Source organism: Tachypleus tridentatus, chromosome 10 (assembly GCF_004210375.1).
Source record: "Tachypleus tridentatus isolate NWPU-2018 chromosome 10, ASM421037v1, whole genome shotgun sequence".
Lineage (NCBI taxonomy): Eukaryota > Metazoa > Arthropoda > Merostomata > Xiphosura > Limulidae > Tachypleus > Tachypleus tridentatus.
In genome coordinates, this window is record NC_134834.1 from 152,606,966 (window position 1) to 152,633,016 (window position 26,051).

Genomic DNA, 26,051 nt, shown 5'->3' on the forward strand with positions numbered 1-26,051 from the left:
ATTTTTCCCTCAGTCAAGAACGTTTCAGGAAACAAAAAACAGATATTGAGCTTAATATTTTGAAAGCAATAGCACACTGCTACTGAAAAATTCATTGTTTAAAAGTTAGCTACCACTTATATTGATTATATATAAATTTTTGTGTAATGCTTTTTTTAAAATATCACAACTATTCTCAATTAATGTAACAATTATTTTAATTATTTAATAGAAGCTAAAAATAGGCTATTTTTCTCTATTATACCCACAAGCTGAAATTTATGCACACCCTTACACAAATGTTATGGTTTAAATGCCACTAAAATGTACTATTTGTATTCATCATGGAAAAATCAAGAGGAAGATGGAGAACAACCTCTACAGGTTACATGATTTTTAAATTATTTTGTCCTGTGGGTCAGAGGGTAATAAATCAAATGAGTTCAAGTTGCAGGCTCTATCCAAATTTAATGAGAGCCTTCTTCCATTAGAAATAACTGATGTGAAAACTCCAAAGAAGATTAATCTTATTCTGACATTAATGTTTTTAGCCCAAATTGTTTTGGTAACATTATTTTTATCCAATATTTAGTAAATAAGTGTCTCATAGCTGCTGGGTAATATTTGTTTATAAATATCAAAAGATGGAATCTTGTTATAATGATTATAGTTCTACAAACACTCTAAATCAGAAACTTCTTGCTTATCCTAAATACAATTGATGGTGGAAGGCTGTAGCACTAGCTTTTTAATTTAAATATCAGCCAAGTAATAAAGCAAACAATGGATGTAGATTTAAATCAAACATGTTTGTTGAAAAACCTGTGCATACTTTTATGCTTCTGTAAACAGTTGTTCCTTTCACATATTAATAGAAAAATGTTATTTAGAGGAGCAGGGATAGGTTTGTGAAAAATGTACAGTAGGGAAAAGTATATTGGCTTTTCATCACTCCAAGAGCTAACTCTAAATCAATGCTCAATTTATCATAGAGGCATACAAGTAACATAAACTTTACTCTTTACAAACAGAAAACTCTTGCTACCTATACTGTCACATATCTGTGAATGGTGGGTAAGAGCAAGGTAGCCACACAATTGTAGATTATCCTTTCTATAATTTCATCTGCAATAAACATAGTAGAATTTATGTACGTGCTTCACGATGTTGCAATGATCATAGTGTCTTGTTCGGGTGATAGTTTGGGCTGTGAATTTCTGGTTGGTAAGTACACAGAACTACCATCACCCAGAAATGAAGCAAGACCTGTAAAAAGGTAGAGGTATTATATTCAATAATAATAATAAAAAAAAAAAGTACAAAATACATATTATTTGGGGTGGAGGAGAGGTTACATAAATACGAACCATGTTTGTAAAAAAACGACCACTATCAAATTACTTAGACCAGTTATTACAATGTGAAAACTATTTCCAACCTTGAGCGATAAGATTATATAATTAATTATACTTGTCACAACATCCCAGCTATCCTCAAAAGCTAGGGATTGAGAGAAATCCCACCATCTGCAATGAGTATATAATGGTTAAAATACTATTATTATACACATTTCTAATTCTTCAAAATCCACAAGGGATTAGATTAAGAATGTAGTGTTAAATATATGCTTGACTTAAGATATTATGACAAGTATAATTGATTAAAATAAGGTTCTGCCTGTAAAAGGCATTCATGCTATTACAATATCAGTGTTGTGTAGTCTGTGCTAATGATGTAAGGACAAGGTGGTAACAAAAAGTTACAAACCAACAACCCACAGAATGATAGTGTGATTTCAGAAACTTACCATGTAAAATATCATAAAAACTCTTGCCATAGGATAGCGTCGGAGAAAGACACCCAGTCGAATACTGAAAATAACAACACTATATGGTTGTATTGTTCATCATTAAACAAAATGTTCTCTATAAAGTAAAGCTGTAGAGGGTTTTGTCTTTAGCTCCTCCTAGAGTAAGCCAAATTAGAATCTTGCAGTTTTATTTCTGGTGAAAGAAGTTATTTGTATACAGTCCAAGTTTATGTCAAGTGTGACATGTATACTTCAAAATATCCTTGCACTGCTTAAGTCTACATTAATCAATAATTAAAATTAGGTAATTGTAGTGTTTTTATTACTAAGCTAGTAAACATGATTATGGATAAATTATTACTACAACTTTGTCATAAGATTAGTAAGTAGTGGATCTATGAATTTTAAAGACTTGTTTTAACAAGCTACTATAAGGAAAAGTAAGGTCTAAAATGAAAGTATACATGTATAATACAACACTGAACTTAGTCTTGCATTAAAATTAACAAATTGGAAAAAAGTAGTTTCATCAGAAAAGTATAAACACACCTAAAAGAATCAACTACTCCATAAACTTTTTTCACACGGCGTGTCATTGTTCCATCATATGGACTTTCTGCAAAGAACCCAGACACTCGAGACTTCGCAGCTAGGTTAAACAGAGAAAGAATACTGTTTCAAACTGAAAGGAAAGGTAATTTTATGTAATAGTTTCACTAAAATCTTAACAAGATAAAGCATGTAGAAAATTTATTTTAAAAGCTAATTACTGTTGTGATACAGGAAAAGAGAACAGGGATTTGAAACTCCACTTCTATGTCAAAACAACTTTTTACTCCTTCAATAAACATTAAGTTAACCAACTACCCTCTCAACAACTACTTCCATTGATAAAACCGTTTGGTTCCACAATGCTCTCTGTATTGATTTAAATTACTTCTCATATTCTGGTCAATCATAACCTAAGAAAAGCACTACGAAAATTAAAATCTATGATGGTGGGAGCAATCTAGTGCATAAGAAAGTTTTAATTTTATGGGCCCTTCCATCTGTAGTATACTACTACAAAAGATAAAATCATAAATTATGTAATTAAAGCTTCTCTTTACTAATAGTTTGTACTTTGTAAAGGTAAGTTAGACATTCAAAATACATACTGGATGTTCAAGGTGTATTCTTAATTTAAAAAAAAAAGCTTATAAAAATGTAACCATTTTGGTTATGCTTGCTTAAGAACAAGCAGCATATTAAACTTTATAGTGTTTGGTTTGAATAATCTATAAAGGGAGTATTTCATTATTAATTTTACTGCACAGCTAGCTGAACTCCTAGAGCCTGATTACTAACACACAATAATATAGAACTAAAATAAATCACTGCTTAACAATGTCAGGAATTGGTATGCCATTGCGATCGTAATACTTCCAAACATGGTCTACTCTGTGACATATTTAAGATATTTTATAAGGAATTTTACAGTGGCCACCAAAACAAAGCCACATCAACATTTACAAGACACAACTTACACTGAAGATTATTGTCATCCGAGTGACCAAGCCCTACCACTGTTGTGGGTCCTCGTGGTGTGAGAAACTGAGAGTCTTTCATCTGTTGCTGTAATGAAGAATTGTAATTTTGTTAAAGGGTCAGTCTGGTTCATCAACACCACTAAAATTAAATTATTAGAAAGATATTACCAAGCACTAAATCCTAATTCAAGTCAAAATTTGTGTTAACCTTTTTTTTTCTTTACAAATAAAGAATATTTGTTTGAGAAGAGTAACTGAAAATACAGCAAATGACTTTAACTAATATTCAACATCAATTGATTCCAGTATGTTAAATAACAGAATGAAAGTAACAAATTCAATTAAGCTGATGTTAATTATACTGGAGTAGTTGAAGATTTATTTTTCATCATTGTTTTCAAAACTATCCAGTACTTAATTATACTAATTAAGGGTTGTTAAAGCAGGGTTCATAAATCTCAGAAGTTCTGTATAAATGCTAGTTATGGAGAGATCTTTTGAGAACACAATTTGATATATAATTTAAAATGTATAGCTCAGTTTTGTTTGCTGGTTTTTTTTCATAAGGTTTATAGAGTTAATGTTGTCTGGGAAGAGATTGCTATTAAATTAGACTTAGAGCTATAATGACTATTCACACCAAAAGTTCATTAGAGTTACAAATCTGTTATCATTATTCACAAGTGTGAAAATATTCACAATATACAAGAACATAGCTATAAGATTAACCTAAAAAACATCTTCCATCTTGCAGTCCCACACAACCCACCTCCAAGCGTTCCAGTTGTAGGACAAGAGAATGCTTTTCAGTGCTCAAAGCTTCTACTAACGTTTGTTTTTGGATTAAGTTCTCGGTTAATGTACGTAGACGTGACTCCAGTTCTGTCTGAGTGTGTGTATTGAGAGCCCTGGCTGTCAGCTATGTGAAACACATACAAATATAATCAGAAACAGTCACCACACAAAAATATTTTCACTGAAATGCTAGATTTTTACAAAGGATTTCTGGGTTGCGAAGATGATCTGTTTTGATAATATTTATAAGATGATGGATTAACCCTTACTGAAGGCAAGCATAAATGCAACATATTCTTGATGATCTTATCTTTATAGTAACACAGGAAGAAGATATTTCAACTACAATACATATATCACAATAAGATTACTGATATATTTTGTCAGAATATTTTTCCTATAAAGCAACTGTACAGCATTGAAGGTTAGTGTAGAATGAAATTACAAACCTGCTTCCTTAGTTTATCAATTTCTAGCTCCCTGTCATAAATTTTGCCTTGCAGGGTGGTTTTGGTGTGGGTTAGGTCTTCGCTGAGGTATTTTAATTCCTACAGCAACCAAAAAAAAATTCACAAAATTGCATTATTATAATCTTTTTCTCTCTCTGTATGTATATATATATATATATATATATATATATATATACTAGCTGGTGCACTTGTTCCCTGAATGGAAGTTGTTTAAATTTATGATAAATGAAAGGTCATCTTAGGAAAAAAAAGATTGCTTCATTTACACATAACAATAAAAAATGCTTATAAAAACTACAAAACACAAAATGTGAAGCTGAAAATTTGTATGTATCTTGATATGGAGAACCAACCTTCATGCCAAATTTGGTTAAAATCCACCAACAGGAAGTGAGGTATTACTAAGCATGCATAAACACCCATCCTACACTCTATAAAATAGTTACATGTAAATACAACAGACAATGAAGAGTAGCATTATGTACATATATATAACATTGCTCGTTGAGAGAGGAGGCAATACTTCTAAATTTCAACCTTTCACACTGATATTTTGTGACAGATCTCAACCACCATCAGCATCCATTCTTCGTCTTCCTCCCAAGGATGTCAGAAGGGGTGTTACACTTGACCCTCTTATGTCATTCCATAGGGGACCACTCTCCACTTTTAATAGATCTAGTTTTTCAACAATTACAACCAAATTTGTTATGCACCTGAAAGTGTTATGGGGCATGGAGGTGACTTCTTTGTTAGTTCATTAAATGTGGAAAAGCTGGTGTCAGTTGAGTAAAAATATTTGTATGTACTGTTTACTGAAAGTTCTGATAATAATTTCATGTTTATATTTATTTTACCATCATCTGTTAAAATCTAAGTTATCTACAAAACAACACATTTGGAAACAATTCAGTAAATATCATTATTCAGATAACAATAAAGTCAGTTACATGAATTTTAACTCTGAGAATATTTTGAAGGTTATAAGTTTTGGATATCCTACACTGTTTTCTTACTTGTTATTATGATTATTAATCACTTTCTTCAGGGTTCAAGCCACAAGACTACACTGTAGTACTATATTCTAAACAATGATATCACAAGGTACAGAAGTTATTGCTACTACAAGTAACTAATAAATATGAACACATCAAGAACAACAAGACAGTTACAAATAGACAGTTAACTAAATTCTAATAACTTAAAAGGGAAAGTAGTAAAGAACATAATATGTAAACCAAACTATACCTGTTACATCTAGTGTTAGTGAGGCTATCTGACCAACAGCAGGACTTGTAAGGCCAGCTGTGATACAATTGAATGAGCAACAACAGTTACAGTGTACACTAAGTTAAGATTGGTAAATTTTAATTATTATCCAAGTAATTTACAAATTAGTATTATGGTAAAAACTACAACAGTACATAATTAATGATTTCCAGCCTTGATCTTAGTTTTTGCAAGAGCAACTGACACCATTAAGTTTTAAAAAATTCTGTTTGCTCTTTCTCATCAAATTACTTGCAAAATAAAACTATACCAGAAAATCCATATTTACAATGTTGTTTTGATGTACATTTTGTTAGCATGTGTTCTACACAGAGTATTATACAAAATATTCAAACAGCTTATCATAATTTAGACTTTTCCCCACACTTTTAACTGGTATCTGGGGAATAGAAATATTTGAACTTCCCAAATGTGTACATAAAACTTGTCAACACATCTATTTACGTTAGTTTTACTTTAATGATATACATCCCATTACATTGCAAAATTTCTTTCAACAAAGGGGGCAAGCACATTTTGATAAGACCTGTGATTGTATTTTGCTAATAAGCATGTATAAAACTTTCAAATCAATCATTATGGCTGTGCTACATAATGGAATCAACAATAATCATACTTTTTTGTTCGACATGTCTGTTTCAGATACATTTTCATTTATGAGTTATGATTTTTATAAGTGCAAACTCAATAGTGTCCAAAGACAATGAGTCAGAAATGGTTTAACATTATGTTAATATTTGTTTACAAAAAACAGAATTCAAATAGCAGATTGGACATTTCATGTACATGTAAAACCAATACTTGTGTATTGAGGAAAGAATTCAAACAGTAAAATACACAATTCAGCTAAATGTCAAATCAATACTTGTGCACTGATAAAGAATTCAAACAGTAGAATACACAGTTCAGCTCAATGTCAAATCAGTACTTGTATATTGATAAAGAATTCAAACAGTAGAATACACAGTTCAGCTCAATGTCAAATCAGTACTTGTATATTGATAAAGAATTCAAACAGTAGAATACACAGTTCAGCTCAATGTCAAATCAGTACTTGTATATTGATAAAGAATTCAAACAGTAGAATACACAGTTCAGCTCAATGTCAAATCAGTACTTGTATATTGATAAATAATTCAAACAGTAGAATACACAGTTCAGCTCAATGTCAAATCAGTACTTGTATATTGATAAATAATTCAAACAGTAGAATACACACTTCAGCTACATGTAAAATCAATACTTGTGAACTGATGAAATAGTTCAAACAACATACTGGCTATTACAATTTACTGAAACTTGTGTAAATGCTCAATTTTCAATAAACAATATATTGTGTATTGTTCCCAGTCTCAAGAATACAGTAAAATATGAAATAATTTATTGTACAGAATAAAATAAGCCCCTAAAGAGAGTGGAAACAATGTAATACACTCAACATGTTTTAACATGTTTACTGCATCATCTTCAGAAGTTCAATGTCTTGGAATAATCAGATTTATTTATGCCCTTTCAAAAAAATAACAATAATACATAATACATTTTAAACCTACAGTTAGTAATATGGTAGAAAAAATGAATAATAAAATATACACATTTACCTTTTAAAACCTTTATTATTCATTTAGGGGTTATGCATTCAGTGAAAAAAATTTTTAAACTTAAAATGAAAATCACCTTGAACTCAAATTATTCAGATTCTGAGTACAAACTACTAGAAGCAAATAACATATTTTTAGTAGAAAGATGTAATTAAAATACTATCATTCTTTTTATACAAAACACAATTTTTTATCTTTAACAAAGTCTTACCAGGTTTTGTGAGAATACCTCAAGAGTTATTATGTGTATTGTTGCATAAATTTTCTTCCCCAAACGAAATACATCAGTTCATTGCATTAAGACTTGTATACTAATTTTGGAAACATTTAAAAATTTAGAATGAACATCCATATTCTTTTCCAAACAGTGAGAACTTGAACTATGCATTAACATAAACAATCATCATGCTAATGGCTTTTCAACTTCTATTGTAAAGATACATTGATTGATCTTTTCACCCAGTTTGACAGTTTTATATCCTTCTCTTTCAAATGTAATCTTACTCTTTGTCTACTAAATACAGTCTATAAATGCACCTCGTCCTCTCTAGAATTTCAAAAAGAAATTACTTCCATTCAAAATATTCTCTTTTGAAACAGCTACCTTATGCATTTCATGGGGAAAATAACTTCCTTTTTCTTAACTTATTTGTTTGTCAAGCTACCTAACATATCTACTGTTCCCAAACTTCCCTAATAATATCTCGAGAGACAAAGCTCCATTGTCATGAAACAGTGAAAAAAAGTGAAGTAACACTTGCTATCACAAGATTTACCTAAATGTTACCATGAAACTGAATTGAAGAATCAAAACATTTTTTCACCTACAAAAATTATTTGCCAACTGCCCATTGTTCACATCTCATCTACTTATACATATGTGAAGGCTTCCAATATTGTTGAAACCAAATGTCATTTTAAAGTATGATCATATATGTGGGCATATCTATAAACCTGGATGGAAGGTTATAAACCCTCCCACATCTGCTACCAATCAGTACAAAATAGAAAGAGGATATCTGATTTCTCTTTCCAACTTTAAAATTCTCTCAACAGTGAAACAAGATATTGAACTTCTTATAAAAGAATTGTTATACATAAAACTTCTCTTTCTGTCCCTAATTAATACACACTTTTCACTATATTTGAACTTTTTTTAACTACTTCAACAATACCACACCTTCATATTCTCGTCTTATATTTGTATATTCAAAACTGTTTACTCCTTATGTAAATATCTGTTGTAATTACGAATATTGTTTGTTTGTGTTGTACCTATGATAATGGAATTGTGAGGATTCCAAAACATTTAATAAACACTTCCTATTATCACATTTGTATTTTATCATCAAGTTACTTTTTCTTAAAAATAAATCAACTACTAATTTAATGTTGTTGTTTTTAATTCTAGGCATTTAAATATGTATATATACTTTGGTTTGATTTTGGGTTATAACTTTTGAAACTGACAATGTACCTCAGTGTTTTGAAGATTTTCTTGTTCCAAATCCACTCTATGTTGATGTTCTTGCTCAAGCTGTTCTTTTAATAACCTTAACTGCTCTTCATTAGATTCTACTTCATTCTGGAAATTTTCTCCCATTTCTTGTAGTTCTGCTTTCAAAGCTTCTATGCTTATTTTGGCATTTTCCAGTTCTTCTCTCAACTGATCTCGTTCCTGATGTAGTTCTTCAAGTTCTGCTTTGTAAGCTGCTGCTGTTGGGTTAGACGTGTTCTCTAAGTTTTCGTTATTGATACCTCTGGTCTCTTTTAGACTTGTTATCAGTCGATCTTTAGACTAAGAAATCAAAAATTTCTATTACTTACTAATTCAATGATATTAATATTTTTATTTAGTATAAAATGAATCAAAATATTTATTACTTCCCCAGCACGTAAATGGATCAATTTACATCAACAAGAGTTTGATATTCCCCTCAAATTACTCTTCTGTGTTTGCATAGAATAAAGTATTTGAAAAAAACGCTTTTGGAAGCCAACTAGTATAGGTTTTAAACTTTCAATGATAATATAACAATCACATTTCAGCAAAGTTTTGACAGTTATGACAGTGATTTTTTTAATAATATTTATATAAAAGGAGGGTTATAAATAATGCGTTCTTAACTTGCCATATCTTATATAAAAGTGTATTACATGCTTGGTTCTGTCTGCTATGTTACATATACGGAACAAATAACAAACTAGGTTCTGTTTTCGCTGCAGGATAATACCTGCAGACTCAAGCTGCAATATAAACAGCAAGGATCAAAGGAATATTTTATAATCACCCATTTCATTTTTCCAAACTAATTTGTTAAAACTCAATTTAAAGGTTCATTTTTTATGGTGATGACAGATAAGATAGTCATGGATATTGTACTTGATATAACAAATTAAATTCCAATGTCAGATTTAAAAAAAATCCATTAAGTTATGGATACTTTCTCTCAAAGACTAAACAATTAGAAGTAAAACAAGTGCATACTAACACAACTTACATACTAAAGATAAAAGCATTGTACTTCTGTTACTATTTTTTTATTATAATCCTTTGGTACCTGAAGAATACGCTGAGCTTTTCGCTTGTAGTCTGACAGTTCTTGACGTGTGTTCTCTAATGTGGTTTTCAGAGTTCTCATTTGCAAGTTAAGTTCTTTATTTTGATCTATAAAGGAAAATGCAAAACTTCAAAACAGACTGACAAGCATTCTAACACTTTAGCTCAAGCTGTGTAAATTCCAACCACCTTACAGTAAAAATATACTTACTACATTGTTGATTTAATACATTATTGGTGAAAGAGAGAGAGCAGGAAGACATAATTTATACAAACTACTCATGAATACAATCTTTAAATTAAACATTTCAATATTATCCCTACTGTTTTCCAGAAGGTATCATTCTCCTAAACTGAAAATATATTTCCAATAGGTACAAACTTTCTCTCATAGTGCTACCCTTTATATGTAAAAACCTTTTCAAAGCCACAAGCCTCAAACTCTCATGTACCCCATGGTCATCATGGTTCAGCATCATCTCACCTGTAAATCATCATGTGACACACTCTCCTAATGCATGTGACTCGACTTCCTCTATATATTCAATTCTAATGAACTATCACCTTGAAATCAGGCAGAAAAGAAAGCACCAGCTTTCAGTGGGAAGGAATTAAGAGAGGTAACTACCTATCAGAAATCTTTTTCAGTATAGGAAAATAATAACTTCTGATATGGTACATTATCTCTTCTGACATGTATAGCTTGAATCCTACAATAAAAAGGTAAAGGAGCCAGTTTGAGGAACAGAAATACGTATCCTTCAAAAACACCCAAAGGAATCCCCCATTAAGTGCAATCCCTAACGGGAGAGTAACACATGTGGGAGACCATATAATTTCTGTACAAGGTATAATCGATCTGCACTCACTATGGAAATAAGTGTTGCATGTGCAGGTGGAAAATGGAAAGAGCACAGACATAATAGAGAGAAAAATTGGATGGATTCAAATCCAAATCAAAGTATAATAGGATTTCAATCCTAGTGAAGAAATACTGTAGAAGAACCATTTATAGATAGGAATGTGGGAATAATTAAAATGTATGCATAGCTAGGGAACAACACTATATGTGGCTGGTCAACACCAGTCCAAAATCAAGCAGCATTGGGATTACATGGTAGGAGAAGGATCCACATTGTCTTCACCTAAAATTGAGTAGAACAGAATTATATACATGTCAAACTAATCTACCAAGCAGAGCACATGTGTACAAATTTACAACCACCCATAGATATGAATGACAGTAGGAAGGGATGTGCTAATGAGGGAGTTCACATCAAACCAAACACAATCTGACTGGAACCCCTCAGCACAACAGCAACCTCTGACAGGGGAAAAACTCTGAGGCAGAGTGCTAGAAGGAGAACTTTTACCTAAACATCATCATATTCTGAATAAGACCTCACAGAAGTTTTAGCACATCTGTGCACAATGTCAACTTCCAGGACCCACCACATGGAGGTGGAGACTATGAAGCCAAACTATGAAACTGGAGTCACGATGAGGAATGATGACCAACTCCTGGGAAGTGACATCCAGGTGATGGTAGAATGAGGGATCCCAATCAAAGGCATGAACTGCAATGTGCCAGATATACTTCAGAGCAGCAACCTCTTTTGTATATGACCACAGAAAAGTTGAAGTGCAAAACCAACCTCTGGATCCCACTGCACAGAAGTGGATCACTTCTATTAAATATATGGAGTCTCACCTTATGGACAGAACTGCACAGAAGCTGAGTGAAGCATCAACCTATGAGGCCCACTGCACGGAGAAGGAGCTCATGATTGGAGGAAGGAATGCCATCTACACCAGTAGAACACCACTGCCATACTCACTACTGAATAGAGTTGATTACATTCAGGAGGATACCTCTATGGTCCACAACATAGCAGATCAGAACTGAAAATTGGCAAGGACTCCCATACACTGTTAGAAGAACAAGGGGAGACAAAATGCAATAGAGACTCTGGAAGAATATCAACACCAGGGACAGTGCAACAAATTGCTATGAAAACCCTAAATTGAAAAGCAGACTGCCCATGATTTATTTAGTCAAAGAGACATCAGGGGTTGATAGTTATTCCCTTCTGTTTTACCTATAAAAAAGTCCATGGGTTAGTGTAGTCTGGAATGGCCTTATTAACCCTTTTGTGTCTAATATACACAAATTTGTATACACGTTTGCACATGACAAGTATTTATACTCTAACTTATGATGCAGTACATGTTTCTTCACAAAATTTGTTAGACTTTTAGTAAAGATTACAAGTATTTTGTGTGCAAAAATCAGATTTTTTAATGAAATATTTTTACTCAAGATTTGTCTGTGAAAATATAGTCTATTTTGTTACTAGTCTAAGTGAGAAGTGATTTCATGTTATGATTTAAAGAAAACTATACTTCATCTCAAAAATCTCTAATGTTATTTTGTAATCCATAAAACCTCCTAAATACATTTCAAATGTTTGTTTTCTATAGTAAGACTATATTTTGTCCATTACTTTCTCTACCATCACTATGCAAGATATGTCAATTTCACTGACCCTGTAACCATCATAAAAGAATTAAGAAGTAAATATAAGTTGTGCTTTTTTTTTTTTATGATAGAATGACTACAAATTAAAACAAGCAAATAGAAATGTTTAGTCTATGTAGCTTAAGTCTCATAATGATATATAATTATTATTTGTTATTATATTGACCATCCAGCAGTGCTGGCTAATATTATATAATTTGCATTGATGTAGTGCACGTGCATTTATGCTCCAATGTCCAAAAACATAAAACTGACCTTTGTCCTTTAGAAATGATGCTGTCTTGGTCGTACATTAGTGGACTAGTATTTTATAATATTCAGTTACATTTCTATTATTATACATTATGTATTTATAGAGATTGTTACTGTTTAAAAATAAGTTAAGAAACTTATTTTTCTTAAAATATAGAACAATAAATAAAACAAATAAAGCAAACAACTATCTCTTTTAGCTACAACTTTTGAACTAGGTTGCTGCTTGACAGTTACTTGGACAGTATCAAGCCTTTTAAGATTTCACATGTGTAGGATATGAAACAAAATATTTATTTAGGCTTTTTATACACAATTGAATAACCAAAAAATGACAGATAACTATACTCATACCATAGAATCCCACTATAATTTTATTAAGCTTAGAAATTAAGCTGTATTTAGGTTTAAAAAATATGAAACCTCCTAACAGCAACAAAACCACATGTGAATGAGTGGGGCCAAAAAAGACACTAGCACCAAAGAGGAGTAAGGAGAGAACATGTATCCTCCATAAACCCCTTAGAAGATCAGCAGAGTGCCTCAGAAAGGAGGTGTATGTTGGTCAAGTACTGTAGGAGACTTGTAAGGGTATGATGATGGTGGGTAAATGGATGTTGGAGAAATTAACATGATTATCTGGGATATCTCTTTATACTTGCAGAATCAACTCTAACTGCTGGGAGTCAAGAAATGCTTCATCAGCTTATTGATAAACAAAAGCATAATGATCAGAAGTCTATGGAGGAAGAGGTATGCTAACACCAGCCTTCAACCGTGAAATGAAATGCTAAGCACAAATCCTGTTATCAAGGGAAGGAGGGAAAACAAATAACTCTAATGATAGTTGTCATGTAAAAAGGAAGGAACAGTATCATATGAAAATGGTAAAAATGAGACAACAGTACACACCTGAAAAAGCATATAAAAAAACAGAGTTAGTCCTAGAAAATACAGGGGAAGGCACAGAATAGTTAGGAGGAGGAAAAAACTATCAAAAATCCTCCACATTATGAACAGATTCCAATAATTTAAAAAGAAACCTGAATAATGTCAAGAGAAAAAGGATGTTTATATTATCTGTTGATGAATGATAGCTTAAAAACCCTCAAATGAGACTCCCAGACCTGAACCCATTAGTAACACTTGAAGTAGCAGAAATAACACCAAAAATCGTAAAACACAAACTTTGAAACTCACCTTAAACTGTAAAGAAGTCAAACTAAGAAGAAAAAAAATCAATAAAAAAGTTCAGTAACAAAAAAAAGTACTGTAACAAATTACTACAAAAAACACTGTAAATAAATCAAGTAAATCACTACTTCTCCTTGAAAAAAGGAAGTGAACATGTGAAAAGAGCACAACTGAAAGATGTTGCACTCAATAACTGCCTAACAAGAACAGATAGTTTGGTAGACTCAAATAGAGGAAGTCATGTGTCAGGATGGTGTTTAACACTCCTTTTGATGGAGGACTGTCACAAGATGATTTAAATGTGAGATGCAATTGAACCACCTTAATCCTAGGTTATGTGGCATGCAAGAGTTTTGTATATAGCAGACAGCACTGAGCAAAAGTAGCTAAATATGTGAGAGTAGATAATATAGTGTACAGAAATTACTGATGTTTATTTTAGAGAAAAACTAAATTGAGCTATCTGTTGTGTCCACCACAAGAAAATGAACTCAGGATTTTAGTACTGTAAGTCCTTAAACTTACTGCTGTCCTATTGGGAGATGTTTTCCACAAACACATAACAGAAAGTCTCACATTATAATATCTAATTGGATTTTACCATATGTCGTTAAAAGAGTTGATACATCTAGATCCTGTTAAGATTAGTAAATACACAGTTTGGACTTCACTGAACAGATGTCTGCATCGTATATCTGATGAATTACATTATTCCTAGTTTGAAACATGTTTGCATTCCACAGTCTGACAATATCTTTTTCTAAATAATATGTAAATACTGCATCATTGAATTAACTCAACAAAAGTAAAGGTCAATGAAGCTGAAGACAAATATCTTTTTTTCTTAATCAAGAAATATATTTTACTTTGCTTCATCAATAAAAAATGCCTTACTCTTCTCATCAGCAAGTTGATTTTGAGTGATGGTCAAGTTTTCTAACATTTCACATTGTTGTTGTTCTAGTGTTCTCAATCTTTCCATTGTTTCTGTCTATCAAAAATAGAGAGATATGAGTAAATTACAGGTATTAAAAATTTCATTTACTTTTAAATTTTTATATCTTTCAATAATGAATATCCCAAAAGTTTTGTATATGATTTTAAGAAATAGCAAACATCGTCTTTATACTTTACATAAAAAGCAAATTATTAACTATTTAAAATCTTAAATATAAGAAAATCTAGTTTCTACTATTATTTATTAGCACACTTTAGCTATCATTTTACACTTAAACTAAAACATACTTTTATTTCACTCACCAAAATACAAATTACAAAATTATAAGAGATAATGTAAATTAATAAACCATTCTGTAGGTAATGCATATTTTACTTGCTGACAATGATACAGTTTGGACTTGGACAAAGGAAACTTGTCACAAGGAAAGAGCTATTTAAGCTATTAGAACTATACTTTCAGAGATAAGAAATAGCACCTTGGCAACCATGTTAGCTTCTTGCTCCTGTTTTAAGGTAAGTTCAGCTTCTTCTTCCTTGTCTTTTAGTGCTTGAAGGGTTTGATTGTGTAGCTCACTGCAGCTTGAAAGTTCTTTAATGATTCTGATGGAAACAGGAAATAGCCAAAATCTTTGGTTAGCTCAGAATTATTCAAACAGTTACTGTTACTCAATGAGTTAAACTCATTTTCCACTACAGTGGGTTATAAGAAAGAACAAAAAGGAAATTTGCTCAAAACTCTAACTGAACATTTGAGCAAAAACCATCATAAAAAGCACACTTATTTTTAAAACAACACTCAAAACCTTTATTTTAAATATTTAATGTTACCCAAACATTAATAATAAGCAGAATAGGTGGTTTCACAAATGACAGACAAAATAAAAATTTACCTATTTTTTCATAGTGTTATTATTATTATTAAAATTATTGTTTCACGAGACGACAGCAAAGTTGGCTGGGCATTTTGCAACAAAACCTAGACAAGTATACTGTATGAAATGCTCTAAATGTCAATAACTTATTTAGAAGTTGATTTATGTAAACACATAAATAATAAAATAATAATAATATAAATAAATAAATAGATGTGATATTGTTATGAGCAGCTGCCTTTATACTCGATACATGTTAAACATGTTTACAAAAAAAACAACTCTGTCACAAAATTACCTGGCTCAGTAAATAATTACTTTAAAAGATGCAAAGCTCTACTTAAAGCAATGCTTTAGGCATATTTGTTTTATCTGAAAAAAGTTACTTTTCTACTGGTAAAACTTACACAAGTTCAGTGGGGCTTTATCTTACGCTAGATATATATTTACTCATTACTGTGCATTAATAAAGCCAATATACAAGATAATTAAAAATTAAGAATTTAAAATCTACAATTGTGGATTGCAAATAAAGTATGAAAATACTGCTGGTAGACTACTGCAGTTTACTCAATCTACAAATACCTCTTATGACTCCATTATAAAATTATTGAAAATGATATCTACAGTAGTGTGGGATCACACAGGAGTTTTGCAAAAAATTGAGACAGTTTTAAACCTAATTTGATCTCCTTAATTCTGTCATGCTGTAAACGTTTCTCAGTCCTTCGTTTTCCCGCAATAAAAAAAGTTAGTGTTTTCTTAATGTGCACGTTAGTTGTAAACTCTGACTTGTGCAGTTTCTAGTATATTAACTAGAAACTGGCATGTGAAAGTTCTCAATTTTCCTGTTGCATGTCATTACTTGAGTAGCTATTGTTCATCATTACTTGAGTTTGTTGTCTCTACATGGATTTCCACAAGTTTTTAATAGTGGAAGATTACTATAGTAGATTTTCATACTCAGAAGACAGTGGTGACTCTTTCCACTGTTTCCTACATTTAGCTGAAATTGTGAGTGCATACTAAGTATTTATTACCAATGCATATAGCACCATTTCATATAGCTATTGCTGTGTTCTAATTGTTGGTGTTAAGGTAATGGCTGTAAATGTGGTCAATAATTTGAAACTTAAGCTAAGTGTGTCACTGGTGTATATTTTGCATGCATTATATGTGCTACCTCAACCTTATTCTAGCAAACACTTACGCACAACAATATATTAAAGGACATAGAGCTAACAAAGTGAACATGTTACTGAGCCTGCTTACATTGTATTACTCTGTTTCAAAGAAACATTATTCCATTCTGATGAGATTACTTTGTTGTAGCTACATTTTATGATATTACACTCTGACACTGATGGAAGCCAGTCATTAAATCTGTGATGATATAATCTTTACTTTCAAGAGGATAGTTGTGTGGAAAAAATCCAATACAGCAGTAAACTGTTGAAAAACATTTAACTTTCAACTGAACACTTTTGTACATACGAAGTTTAAAATATATTCTTCATAAATGTATATAAAAATATTTAAGAAACAAGATTTGTAAAAACTGTTAACTTAAAAAGGAGAAATAGTAATTTTCAAAAACAGTATAGCAATGTGTTGAATCAAAATGCAAAGAATATACATTTGAGCCTACAACTGGAGCCTCTAAAAAAAAAGTAAACAAATAAGGCTGGAACCAGTGTCTACATGATTTTCTCAATCTACAAATCCCTATTTTAACTCCATTAAGACTGATAAATACTGTAGATTCAACTCATTTCTGTACATTAACAATGAAAACATGCTGGTAATATTTCAGCCAGATGACCTTTATTGGTATGATGAAAAAAGTAAGCCACAACATGAGTCGTATAATCCTCTAAACCTTACAGAAATATCACTTTTTTATTTTCATATAATGTACCAAAATCTCATTCAGAATGCAGCTTAACCACTGTAAAGAAAGAAAACATATGACTAGATTTACCTGTCATTTTCAGCCCTTAGACTGTCATTTAACTCTCTCTTTGCTTGAAGTTCAAGATCAGCTTCTTGAAGTCTGACTCTTAGAACGGCAAGCTGGGAATCTTTAGCATCCAGAGCACTGTTAAGGTCATTCTCTTGATTTATAAGCTCTCGAATCTTCCGATCACTTCCTGAAACCTGTGAATTCCAATAATCAAGTTTTTTCTGCATCCTCTTTTTTTCTAGGAAGATAAGTAAGAGTGAAAACACACAAATAAGTCAATATGAAAGAAACCAAAGTTAATAACTGTACACTGTAATAAAGATGTCTTCAAAATAACTACTAACATATGGGATAACACATTTACATATTTTTTAAAATTAATTATAACACAACATATGTTCAGAAAGAAAAAAAGATATATATTTTTCCCTTATGCTGTATGTGAACAGTACCATAGATGGTGTACTTTTAAGGCAGGTGGCAATGGAAATACATGATAAAAACTGCGAGAGATACTGGTTTTAAACAACACAATATAACAAACTTCTTAATAAAGACAGCTATGTACATAAACCAACAAATAAACTATGTGTATGGTTGTAGTGGTATGACTGTTTATCAGGTATGTAAGAGTATGATAATGAAGACAGGTATACACATACACCAGTATTTAAACTATGTATATGGTGATGGTATGACACCTTATCAAATAAGTGATAATATGAGAAAGAAGACAGCTATGTACAATTAAACTGTATGACGATGGCATGACTCCTTATCAGATAAGTGATAATATGAGAAAGAAGACAGCTATGTACCCGCATTTATACTGGTGATAGCATGGTTCCTTATCAGGTGTGTAATAGTATGGCAAGTAATACAACTGAGAGGGAATCCTCAGTAGCTGCAGCACATGAAATTCTTTTAGGCAGGATTAAAGCAAATTAATCTATGAAACTTTATTTATTTATTAACTATACCTTTGTGCACCAGTAATCATGGAATATGGGTATACCATGTTTAATGTTATTACTCATCAGGATCTCTACCAGCCTACCCTCAAACTGATATTATTTTATACTGGAGTAGAGCAAATTAATCTATGAGACCTTGGACATAGTCAGATACATCAATCAAATAGTTTTTAACCTCCTGAGTACAAAACTTTAATTATATATCAAATTGATCAAGAGATGATGGAGCTATGAACTAAGCCTTAATGCCACAGCTAATAATTTTGAAAAAAGTAAAGATATATTTGTGTAAATGCCAAAAAGTACAGAAACAAAGTAGGAATGAATACATGAAACCATACAAAAATCCCCACATAATTAACCATACATTCCCAAGAAGAACATTTATCTACTTACAACTAAATGTTGAATTCCTTTCATTCACATGAATTCAGGGTTGAATAACAGCATTGAAACTGAATAATGCTATGAACTATTGCAATGGTTATTTCTTATAATCATGAAATATTGATTCAGTGACTAGTTAAGTAAGGATTCTTATACAGTTCTGTGTATTCATCTCTGCTTTGTTTCTGTACTTTTTAGCATTGCCATTCCTACATTTTTTTTCAGTGAATGGCAGTCACTAGGAAGTTGAGCTGTTCTGATGGAACCCTGTATTAAAGTTAATAAAATGCTATACTACTTTTGCACTTCCCAATAACTTCAGGTTCTGTGAGCTAAACTTTACAATGCCAGAATAAAAAAAAATTGCCAAAACATTTAGCTGTTATGCTGCTAACCCATAATCTATTTTAGCAATATTCTTTGGCTAAGTGAAGGTCTTAATTAATAGGTTTTGAAAACCTCAAAAACCTAAGTTAGGTGCTTATAAAAGTCTCTTACATTATTATAAAAGAGATTTGAGACTATTATGAGCAATACATAATATGCAATGGCTACTGTTTCCCCAACTCCTCCCTATATACTGAACACAACCATGTATAATGATAAAGATGACAGTAGTTAAAGTGTATGTATAGTGATGGTACTATTTTTTATCCAGTATGTAACAGTATTGTGAGGTTCAAGGAGCTGAAATCAAAACAACCATAAATTACAGTAAATAATGATAAATTACAAAAACAGACAAAATGACAAAAGGACAGACACAGATAAGTGTACAGTAATCAGCCTGGTAAAATTATTATATATATGAATTTGCATGGCAGTGATTTGCACAATGGGTCATAATTGATCCAATTTAGACAATACAATTAGGGCAGATTCAAGGTTGTTAAATTTGGCAAAATTCTGTAGGACAGTCAAGGTGTTACACTTATTGACTGTCTATCATATGCTACAAAAACTGCTTGTACAAAGAGTACTCCATGTGTCTAGACACCAAAATAGAAGATGTTCTCTTGCAAAACTTTATACTGTTCATCATAAAATGACTATAAAAAAGAAGTAGAGATGAGCAGTTCTTTTTCATTCAAAATATTGTTCCGACTTAATACAGTATGACTTCTAGTTTTTAGTTTTCTCAGGAATGGTCTGAATAGAGCAACACTTTCAGAAAACTTAATTTCTTAAAGCAGATATATGCAACTGGATATATGACATCAAACCTTTATTCTACTGAACTAGTCCAGTATAACTTATAGAAGAAAGCCATCACACAAAATGGGGATTTTACCAATATCTGTTGTTACTCACATCCTCAATACCATTCATTGGTGGTGGTGGTAGCATAATAAGTTGGGCTTATAAAAATAGGATTTTGTTTGTTTTTGATGCGTGGCTAGCTCAGTACAATATACTACAATGCATGACTAACTGAATAAAATATTTGTAAGCATAAACTCAGAACTATCTTTTATTAAATTTATATAAACAAATATATCATGTAACTGTTCTACTGATATGTATGAAATCTAAAATTGTAATGAGAACATCTGAAGACCTGCTTCTTACTTTACATTTCAAAACATGTATTGCAGCTCAACTTTTTATCAGTCTTATTTCTCCGTGGTGGTATTCTATCTCCCCAGTATTTACAAATAAATTTTGATCATTTTAATGCTTTGACAACATTCCAACTGATTTTTTCAGTTAACATTTTTCACATATAGCAAAATCTGGATCAACTAAATATTCACCGATACTTCCCACAAATTATCTTTCATTTTTATTGAGTTATTTCATTTTTGTAGTTTCCTCTGTAAGTTCTCCAGACTTGCCTTTTTTTACTTGCTTTGTTTGGCTAACTTGTTCCCTTCATCCTAACATCTCAGTTGCATGAGGTTCTACATGTAAAACTTTCAGTTATAAGTTATTTTCTGTGCTACAAATGTATTTAAATTATGACACATCAAGAATAGTTCTATAGGACATTACCTTAATTGGTTGCTACTTTATTTGAATTTGTAAAATTAAATAAATACATATATATATATATATATATATATAAATATATGAAAAACAGCTGCAAAAAGGAGGAAGAGTGGTCACTATATCAATAAATTGACATGCACTTAACCTTAATGACATTTTCTCTTGTTGCATTTGTTTAAGGTTATTTTTGGTTAGAATTTGTACATTTAATTCTTTCAAATTAGTTCTCAAACAATTAGCTTAAGAAAAAATAGTTAAATAGTCTGTTAAACCAAAGGATAATTTTTCATTAGTATTTGTGTATTTTGAGGAATTTTATGTATATTTTGCAAGAAGAGTACTTGTAGCAGATTTTCAAGTCTCAAATATGTCTCTGCACTTTTAAACTACATTTAGCAGAAATGAAAAATTTTTGAAAAACTATCAAATGTTTGCAAAATACCAAGAGAAAGAGAAATATGCTTATTTAAAAAGCTGAATTTCAAAAGAAAAGATACAAATATTAAACAAAATATTAGGTTCCAATCAGCATGAAAGCTATTATGATGTAATCATGGCATCAAGTTTTAGCTTATTTACAGCTTAGTTAGCCAGATAAATCATAACAGGGACATTCCATTCTAATGTCTGATATATTTTTTTACATTATAAATGCATATTTCAAATCAGCATAAATTATTTTTTTGGAAAATCGATATAGAAAGAAAAAAACAAATATAAGGTCAATGAAGCACAGCACGAGAGTAAACATTCGCCTTAACCTAAAGTGCTAAATATATATTTAAAAACAGCTGGTATGGGTTGAGAAAATTTTATGTAGAGGAGTGAACAACATTTCCACCTTCTTCAGTTATTGTCAGGTTCACAAAGAAAGAAAGAAGTAACTGACTGATAGCTGACTACATATTTGAAGGGAGTTGTGTAATTGAGTGCAAATCAAATAAACACAACATAACCATAAAAAAAACCACCCAAATACTAAATAAAGAAACAAACATAAACAAACACAAAATTAAAAAAGCCTTACTTGTACAACTCAAGCCCAAAATAAACCAATACAAACACCTTTATACCTATATTAATATATATAATCCAACATCTGAGCATGCTCTCTATATTCCTATACTCAATTACACAACCCCCTTCAAACATGTGGTCAGCTATCTGTCAGTTACCTATTTCTTTCTTTGTGAACCTGACAATGACCGAAGAAAGTCAAAACATTGTTTGCTCCTCTACAAAATAATTTTCTCAACCCATACGAGCTGTTTTTAAATATATATTTTTCTCTACAAGCGGGTTTTCTCGTCATCACAAATGAAGTGCTAAATATTTTGTTTTTTATTACATATTCTTTATTTGTTTAGGAAATGAAATAAAATATAAAAGTCAGAAACATTTTAGATTAGATAACAAAACATATATGAAAAACAAAAAAAAGTTTCATAAGCTCAATCAATGCCCCAACTCATGGTATGCTGATTGTTTGTTTACCCTAAGTTCCATAAGAAACATTCTAATGTGATTTATTCTTTTTCATGTATAGAGAGGTACAAAGTACATTAATAAAATAAATAAATCTAAAAAAAACACAGGTATACAAAGATTAAAGTTGAGGCTCCTGGGATAAATAACTGTAATTGTCTGTTACAGTCTAAAGTCATTCTATAAAAGTATCACTGATTTTATTTTATATTTTTCAGCTTTTCACTGAACTTTATGTTTGGGTAAAGAAAAGTTTTACTAAAAACGTTTGACCTTCATTTGGAAATTTTTTAGAGATTACACAAATGAAATATGAAAGCTATAAGATGAAAAAGTACTTCACCTTCAGAATACAAAATCTTCACTTTCAATCAGAATGGCTCGGTAAAGACTTTGTAAATTCACAAGAAAATTTTTCATAAAAATTCTTTATTAAAACATCTGATTTCCTGTGTACAACAAAGTCTACAGTTTACTAAAAGTTTACAAAGTTATGTGAATATACTGAATGAGAATAAATATTTATGTGAGTGGAGGTAATGTACTGTATTGGAATTCCAAGTAAACACTTTTTCTTATGTTTTAGAAAGGCAAACTTTTAGAAAATAACAGCTATGAAAAAGGAAGTAAGAAAGTAATACATACCATTATCAGCATCTTCAAGTTTCTTCATAAGGTTTTGTATTTCTTGATTCATACCAGTTACTTCCTTCATTAACATAGCATTTTCTTTTTCTAACTGACTGGTCAATAATTTTTGATCTGTTGCTTCCTTCTCAGGTTCTTGATAATTGTTAGATATCTGACTTGAATCTTGATGACTGTTAGATACAAGTGTCAATGTTTCTTGGACTGGGGTCAGTTCATGACTTTCGTTTAATTTTTGAACTGGAACACCTGATCCTAACAATTGGAGATTCTCCTGCTGAAGCCCATCTATTTCTTTAACCATGCATACTTCTGGTTTTTGATCTACAAGGCCCATATATGAAATAATTTCCTGTTTTTCATTCCATCCATCTGTTTTATCTGTCTGACTTGATTCTGACACCTTTTCAAATGGTCCTAGTGAGTAGATATTTTCACTAGTTTCTTCTGATACAAAAGTACCATTATGTGGTAACTCTTGTGATGCAGAACTACCATTAAGTAGTACCTGCTTTTTAGAATCTTCTGGCTTGTATTGTGTTGCTCCTGATGACCAAATGTTCATTGTCAGTGTTTCTTTTTCACCTACCACTTCTGTATTTGTAACACATAGCAAAAAATATATGATTGTAAGAAATATAAAAACAATACAGAAAAATAGGCTTTGAAACAAAATTACAGCAGGATGGTTAGAACTGTTTATATAAAAACACTAAATATTTGCAATCAGTTTTTAAAAGGTAAATATTTGTATGAAAGCAAAAACTATTATGTTGTATCAGGTCTTTTGGATATTTAAAAACCACTCATATGTATCCTAAATGTGAAAAACTTTCATGTGTGTTAATGAAATAATTAATTGTTTTGCCTTTATGTATATAATTACATGTACCTAGTATTTCTAATTATGACAGTACACTTTATACAAAGATAGTGGTTCTTGTATTTAAATATTCTAGAATCAAAAGATGAAACATTTTCTGTAATCTTTAGTCTTAGGCCTATAACATACCAACCAATGAGCATTCTTATAAATAATAAATTATGTCCAACATTTATTTAAACATAATGTGTTTATGAAGTTTTATATTAGATTATAATTCCTGTAGCAAAATGACCTTTTCATTTTTTGCAGAACAAATTAAAACTTTTACTTAAACTTAACAGTAATCAGTAATATCTTTTGAATAGAAAGACTCCTTCATTAGTTAAAAAAATATAAAGCAGAAAACATTTTTTTCACTAAAGAAAGCAAATCAAGAACCAATTTGTTAATTTAGTTACAGAGAACACTTGATTATAAATCTAATTCTCTACATTCAGTGTCAGAAAACTAAACTAAAACAACAACAACAATTCCTTAGCATCTTGGTCATGCAGCATACAAGATGACCACGAAAGTATAAATTAAACATTTATGCACATACATAACTGGTCCTCTAACAAATAAACTACTTTCTTGCTTCATAATACTAATTTTTGTCACAGTGTTAAACACTTAGGTAATTTTACTCGATAGTTCAACACACAAAATATAACCATATACTATTCTATCATATATATTAATCTGATGGTAGAAGTTCAAGGTCATAAAGGCAACAGATGTTCTTCAATGTTGAAATAGCTGTTGAGCATCTATATCCATACACTGAACATTCTCTAATAATCTGTACTGTTGATGTCAGTGCCACATTCTGGATCGCAAGTTAGCCCTGCTACCAAACCCAATTAACTGCATTTTGTAAATCATTTCTGAAAATATTTACAAGGTAACCTCCATGTCTCCTGGTGTGTTTATGCTCTGAATCCATCTACTAAAATATGTTATCATACTTTTTTTTTTAGGTATTATGTCTTACATTAATTCCAATGAAAAAACTAACCTGCATTAAGTTTTCACTTGCAGAATTTTGTAACAATAACAAAAAAACAAAACTGGGCAGTTTAATTCAAATTTGTGATATACACATATCTATTTATATTAGGTTGTTTGAAAAATAATAGCACATTTTTATACTAAAATTTTAGTCATGTGAGAGATAAGAAACCTGCTTTTTTAAGACTTCATATACACCATTAAAAAACTAAAGATTTTTCTATTCATTAGTGTTTTTATTCTTTTCTAAAACTTTATTTCCAATACTTCAGGCCCTTACATATAATGATGGAAAAAAATTGCATATCATTTCTTTGCATGAATTCAAACTTGGTCATAATGTATCTCAAACAGCTTGCACAACAGGGCAAAGAAACCACCTCTGAATGTATAGTACAGCACTGGCTCCAAACGTTTCATAAAGGAGATGCAAGTCTTGAAGATGAGAAAAGCAAAGGAAATTCTTCTCCTGTTGAAAATGACCAACTGAGAGCATTAGTGAAAAGAAACCTGTGTCAAACTGTTCAAGAAATGGAACAAGGTTTGGGTGTTGAAATTTCTACAATTTTGGACCATCTCAAGCAAACTGGAAAAGTGAAAAAGCTTCACAAGTGGATTACACATGAACTCAGTGAAAATTAGAAAAGTTGCCATTTTGAACTATGCTCTATGTTGATTTTTCACAATAGATATGACCCATTTCTTAATCGAATTGTCCCCTGCAACAAAAAGTGGATCCTTTACGACAACAGAAAGCAATCTGTGCAATGGTTTAACTGTGATGAGGCTCCAAAACATTTCCCAAAGCCAAAGTTGCACCAACAGAAGATTATGGTAACTGTATGGTGATCTGTGACAAGTATTATCCAGTAGAACTT

General features: G+C 31.1%; 1 protein-coding gene across 10 annotated transcripts in view; it reads right to left on the reverse strand.

Annotated features, from left to right (window-relative positions):
• Nucleotides 1-593: 593 nt before the first annotated feature.
• LOC143230653 (golgin subfamily A member 5-like) overlaps nt 594-26,051 on the reverse strand; it is a 164,315-nt gene continuing 138,857 nt past the window's right edge. For 6 of the 10 annotated variants that reach the window (XM_076464540.1, XM_076464539.1, XM_076464536.1 and 3 more), the window contains 12 exons: nt 23,295-23,891; nt 17,833-18,052; nt 15,456-15,579; nt 14,914-15,010; nt 10,036-10,142; nt 8,952-9,272; nt 4,563-4,661; nt 4,088-4,237; nt 3,316-3,403; nt 2,339-2,438; nt 1,787-1,850; nt 594-1,245 (listed from right to left, as the gene is read on the reverse strand). In XM_076464540.1, coding sequence (XP_076320655.1) covers nt 1,156-1,245; nt 1,787-1,850; nt 2,339-2,438; nt 3,316-3,403; nt 4,088-4,237; nt 4,563-4,661; nt 8,952-9,272; nt 10,036-10,142; nt 14,914-15,010; nt 15,456-15,579; nt 17,833-18,052; nt 23,295-23,891 — 2,057 coding nt within the window. In that variant the 3' untranslated portion in view covers nt 594-1,155. Of the gene's footprint in view, nt 1,246-1,786; nt 1,851-2,336; nt 2,472-3,315; nt 3,404-4,087; nt 4,238-4,562; nt 4,662-8,951; nt 9,273-10,035; nt 10,143-14,913; nt 15,011-15,455; nt 15,580-17,832; nt 18,053-23,294; nt 23,892-26,051 lie in introns of those variants that run through there. The other 4 variants (XR_013016559.1, XM_076464541.1, XM_076464542.1 and 1 more) reach the window with 4 other exon arrangements.